Source organism: Acanthisitta chloris, unplaced genomic scaffold (assembly GCF_000695815.1).
Source record: "Acanthisitta chloris isolate BGI_N310 unplaced genomic scaffold, ASM69581v1 scaffold12924, whole genome shotgun sequence".
Lineage (NCBI taxonomy): Eukaryota > Metazoa > Chordata > Aves > Passeriformes > Acanthisittidae > Acanthisitta > Acanthisitta chloris.
The window spans coordinates 89,797-95,427 of record NW_008667736.1 but is presented as its reverse complement, the minus strand read 5'-3'; the positions used below and the strand labels follow the sequence as shown (position 1 = coordinate 95,427).

The following is a 5,631-nucleotide window of genomic DNA, read 5'->3' as shown; positions in this document are numbered from 1 at the left end:
AACACTCATGATCAATTTGAATAGAAATGATTCACTCAGGATTTGGAAAGCAAAGCAAAGAGGCTGAAATGAATTATTCACAAATTGCTCCTGAAGAGGTAAATACCATAAGGTCAGAACTTCTCAAACTGGTTATGAATAGTGCAGCAAAGACCTCATTAGCCCAGGAGTATGCTTTGGGTGATGTGTTGTATCTGTGTGTTAAGAACCAGTTTTGAAATTGTCTCTTCACTGGGTTATGCCAAACAGACTCGAGGGCATTGCACTGAAGGCTCAGGGATAGTGAATCAGTCTCCTGCTCTTTTAGTCTTCTTAATATATTGCAATGCTTCTGAGCCTTCTTTCCTCCCTTGCTATTCCTGACTATTCCTCTGTGAATTTTTGAACCAGATTTTTCTAAGATACTGCCTAAACTTATCCACGTCTCTCCAAAATTGCAAATGATAAACTGGAGTTAAGCCAACTGACTTTAACAGGAATGTGTGTAGTTGTGCCTGTTAGATCACAGGCTCTGTGATTCTTCTCATCAGTGCAGAGAGATATTAATTTCAAATGCAAATTTCATGCTTGGAGGTAACTTTGACCTAATTTGTCCCTTTCATTGCAAGCACATCTCAGCCTTCAGTCAGTTTGTAGCCAGAACAATATGAAGCCAGTATCACCCAAAGTCATCTGGATCTGTCTGCCTACCTGAAGACCATGAAAAGGTTAATCTCCCTGTTGAACACTATTAGGTAAGTTAAATAGCTCAGTCTTTTTGTCTGGAAGTGGGCAGAATAAATGGCTCTCATACAGGAAAACAGTGAGTGGTATTGTAGCTACTGCAGAAAATTTCACATATGCTCCACTGTGTTGTGTTGGCAAAGCTCCGAAGCAGCATGAAAAAAGGGCACATTGCTCACAGGCCTACCACATATGATTAAAGATACAGCAAGAGAAGCAGTAATCTCTCACAAGAGTTTTAAACCCCACTTATTTAGAAAAACCAGTGCTTCCAAATCACTGCATAAAATAAACATCCCACAGGGAATGCTTGATCTTATTATAATCTGTACTGCCAGCCACTCTGCTACCATAGCTCAAAGTATTCAGATGTTCTGGATACCTTCCAAAGTCTGTGTCCCCATCAATCCTAAGACAGTGGTTTTAAAGTGGTTGGGATTTTTGTTTGTTTGTTTGTTTTTTATGTCTTTCTTTTTTGTTGTTTTTGTTTTAGAAGACTTTTTCATTTGCTTTTATCTTTTGCTTATGAATCTATAAGAGCCATACAATGTATAAAGCATGAAAATACTAATTTCTGGAACTAATTTCCTGTCACTTATTACATGGAAACATGAGCTATATGTTTATATCAGCAACAACACCACTGTAATTGTTTTTTTGGAGCAGGTGCGTGGTTTGCCAGATGAAAGCAAAGGTGTTACAATTGTTTTCTTCGACTTCTGAAACATCACCAGCTTTTGGTGATGAAATCTCTATAATCATTCTTCTAATTTAGTTTGTCTGTCTATCATTCTGGTTTTAATGAAGACTGTGGGTTTTTTTTGGTACACCTGGTTACAGCAGGCTTTTACAGTTGTTGTTTAGCCTCACGGGCTACTGCAATGGAATTAATTTTAGCAAAATGCTGCCACAGAACAGCAATAATGTTTTTTGAGGTGTGCATTACTCCAGATTCCCAGATGGATGAGTTTTTTAATAAACTCTGCTTTGCCACATGCATCATTTTTCTCAACTGTCTAGAAACCAAGTTTACATGTGCAACTCTCTCTCTCTCACACGTATATAATCTGTCTGAGCTAAGGGACCACACTGATGTACATCAAGCAAAGATGAAAAGCCATTGCACATATAGGTAATTTTAATCCATTCCATTTTTAAATACCACAATAAATTTAATTTTCACAATAAATTAAATAGCCATATTCAGTTTACAAAATAGAATTACTTAGTGTGAAACCAGTATTTACAAACATTGTACACTATGTACACGATGTTTAGCTTTGTTGACACACAAGTATAGAAGAAAAAAATTATTTGACTTTTTTTTTGACACATGATTGACATGCTACAAGTGACACTATGGTCCATACAATAAAACAATAGTGCAAACTCACCACAGGAACTCTAAAAACAATGTAGTTTGTATGAGATAAGATATTCATTTAAAATAATAAGAAAATAGTACTATCCACTCTCATTGTAAAAATTCAGCACTGTGTTCAAAGTGTCAGTATTCCTTTAGCAATACACATACCAAATATAGCCTGAAGATTATGCTTTCTCACAGCTTTACAGACTTTTGACAAGAATTTTTTATGGCATAAACTAAAGTTCTGTTTAGATCAATAAGTATGTCACATAAACACTTCACTATGCAAGAGGAACACTGACCCTTTTAACAGTGTCTGACTTTGTTTCCCTAAATATGTCCTTTCCCTTTATTATTATATCTTAAAAGATGCAACTATGTTGACAGTAAATTTATGTTAGTTACTACTCTGTAGAAAAAATCGATCCCACCATATATTTGGTCACACACTGCATTATGTACACATATGCATGAAAAAAAGTTACTTTGCTAGCTGTGTCTATGAAAAGTGCATATTTTAGCAGAGACATCTATTGCATGTCTCAGGTGCAACAGAGAGTGTGGGATGAAGTTTAGTTTAGGGCCAGTTAAATGTCCTCCCAGTGATCTGGTAAAATTTTTGATTAAAAGGATGAAAGAACTTGCGCAATTTGGTAATGACAGAAGTATCCACCTCTGGATGGATGCGTCCCTTGCTACCCGCCAGGCACTTGTTAAAGACAATGTTAAATCGCAAGCAGTAAAACCCTCTGGTGGCATTAAAGTATAAATTGTACTGACTTATCCTTGGAGGAAGATTTAGGAACTTCTCAACCAGCTGGAGTTCTGGCAGTGGCTCTGTGATGAGCCGATCTCCATCCACGATATGAAATTGCTCAATTGGGAAGTATTTTAACCATCTCTCCAGATGTTTTGTGTAGATGCTGGTTCTCACTGCTTTATACTTAGTGTTCACTTCGCAGGTATTAGGATCAATAGCCAGCTTCTCAAATTTGTAGTAAGTTTTGTTCTTTCTTTCCTTGCCTTCCAGCACCTGAGTGTAATCAGAAATAGCTCTTGTGGTAGGTTCCCTGACAATGATCAATAATTTGATAGATGAGTTCATTTTGTAAATCCTTTCAGGTACTTCCTCTGTGATAAAATATGCAGGGCTTTTCTCAATTGTTATTTGATGAGGGTAAGAAAAAGGCATTTTTTTCCGGTACCACTCAATTCCCTTGGCATAGTTTTCATCATTGTCAAAGAAGTGAATCTCTTGAGAAGCTTTGACCACTGCAGGGTGAAGGTTCAGCATCTCCAGTAATGCTCTGGTGCCTCCTTTCCGTACCCCAATGATAATGGCCTTGGGAAGCTGCTGGACCAGATTGTGCAGTCGTATTTGTTCCTTGGTGGCATTGCCCTTTCGGAATTCATGGAGCAGACCTCTCTTGAACTGCAGCGCTCGCAGTGGGATTTCGTCCTGGCCACGGGGTCCAAAACGACCATCAACGGGGCAGAGGGGCTGCAGTCTGCAAGTGGAATAGAAGGTATTTGTGAAAAGAGGATACCTCTTAAAGCAAGTTTTCTACACAAGGCAATCACGCTCTTGCAAACCTTTTGCAATGCAATATGATGTGCCCATCTTTCACCTTTTATTTTAGTTTGCCAGTGATTAAATATTTTGCAAGTTTTTGGATTTTTTTTTTCTGGTATTTTGCTGTGATATGGCTGGGTAACTCCTAAATGCACTCCTCTCTTTGCCAGCACAGGCAGTATCAGTGCTGTTCTTGGGTCTTCTTGAACCTTGCCTAACCTCCCACATTCCTCATTACTTTGTGATTGTTTGGCAGTTTTTAAAGCCTTCTAAGATGGCTGATATTTGGTCATTTTGATCTGAAAATCTAGTTCATTTAAATAATCTCTTTCCTGCACTTTTCCAAGTGTAGCTTGAATTCTTTCCTGTGCTTCCCATTCTGTTGATCCAGAACTGGAGCAAAAGCAATGAAATCTGCCTTGCTAAGCATCACCTTTTGATATTTCTCCTTCTCTTTAGAATAAACCCAGTATTTTCCCTACTAGTCAGAATGAGAAAGTCCAAGATTCTTAATGAGACATGATTGGCAAGACATAAAAAGAATGGCAAGAAAAGTTTATTGCATCATTGCATCAATGATTTTCTTATCATCACTTATGTATCCTCCCACTGAGCCTTGTTTTGTGCCTTATTCTTTCTTCTTTTGCCCCTGAATTTTTGTGCTAGTTTTTCATATCCATCTACAATTATTTCCCCTCTTTTACACTTCTCTAATACTTCCTTCCTGTATCTAATGCCACTGAATACAAGAAATGCTTCAGTAAGAAAAATGTAAAAATTTTGCTACTACAGAACCTTGAGTAAACCCTTACCTCCAGTCTCAAATCAGACATTATACGGTACAATACTTCACTGAAGATTAAATTGGTGCTTCCAATGTCCAACAGAAAAATATTATTCCTCTTTTGTGGGGCCATTCTCTCCAAAATTAAGGATATTTAAGAACAAAGGTTGCCTAGGCAATTTTAGTGTGAGCTCACTGTGCATATATATTATGATAGAGTTCTTAAATTACACGGCCACACGCTATTATTTTTCACAGGACCCCTGCCTTAGCCAGTGTACCAGATGGGCAATGCTCATTAATAGCTGTTTAGGTATTCAGTATTTATTCTGGTTTCTCAGCATGTGGTCCCTCACTCATTTACTATATATTATTCAAACCCTGCTTTCAGGACATAATTATTTATTTCTTTATGGCTTTTCATCCATCATTGCTTGTTGGGGTCTCTAATTTGGCACTGATGCTAGGACAATGGATGGTTGGGACAAGGTATGTTTTACCCCTCTGGCTGACCTGCTAGCTCTTTCCTTGGTTATCCAGATGCTGAGAGATACAGCCTGTCTGGACAGAGCTGAAGAAACAACCCAGATGACATTGCTGGGTTCATATGAGCTTTAACTAAGTCCTGCAGACTAAGTAGAAAGTTTGATGAGATGTGAGTTCCTGTTATTTCTTTTATGATGTTTCTAGTTTCTTCTTTCCCTTTGCTCTCTGCCATCTACTCAATAAGCCTGACTTGGTGGCAAAGACTGAATCATTGAAATGCTGATGCAAACCTGTCCATATGAAAAAAAGAGGAAGAAATGTCTTGACTTAACAACGGTACAATTTGGTCAGACTGTGATGTGGTTGGTGAGACAGTCTTTCTGCATCAGCGAGGTGGCTGTTAAAAGCATAAGAAACAGAAGCTGCAATTGCTATATCTGTTCTTCTTTTCCCTCTCCTTCTGTGTATTTGTTATTTGTTTTCAAGCAAAGAGGATTCCACAACAGCAGTTCCAGACCCATCTCAACTAATTTTATCTCTTGCTCAAAAAGACAGCTAGCACTGCCTTCAGTGTAACACAACAGCTTGTCAAACAGGGTGGTTTCCTTTAAAAGTAAATAAATACTCAAGATATCCTCTAGCCTAAGGGAAAAGATTGGATGTTGTTAAAAGTCCTTCCTCAACACTTTACCGTTT

At 38.0% G+C, this 5,631-nt stretch overlaps 1 protein-coding gene across 1 annotated transcript in view; it reads right to left on the bottom strand.

Annotated features, from left to right (window-relative positions):
* Window positions 1-1,843: 1,843 nt before the first annotated feature.
* HS3ST5 (heparan sulfate (glucosamine) 3-O-sulfotransferase 5) overlaps window positions 1,844-5,631 on the bottom strand; it is a 6,431-nt gene continuing 2,643 nt past the window's right edge. The window contains exon 2 of the mRNA XM_009072633.1: window positions 1,844-3,600. Coding sequence (XP_009070881.1) covers window positions 2,670-3,600 — 931 coding nt within the window. The 3' untranslated portion in view covers window positions 1,844-2,669. The remainder of the gene's footprint in view (window positions 3,601-5,631) is intronic.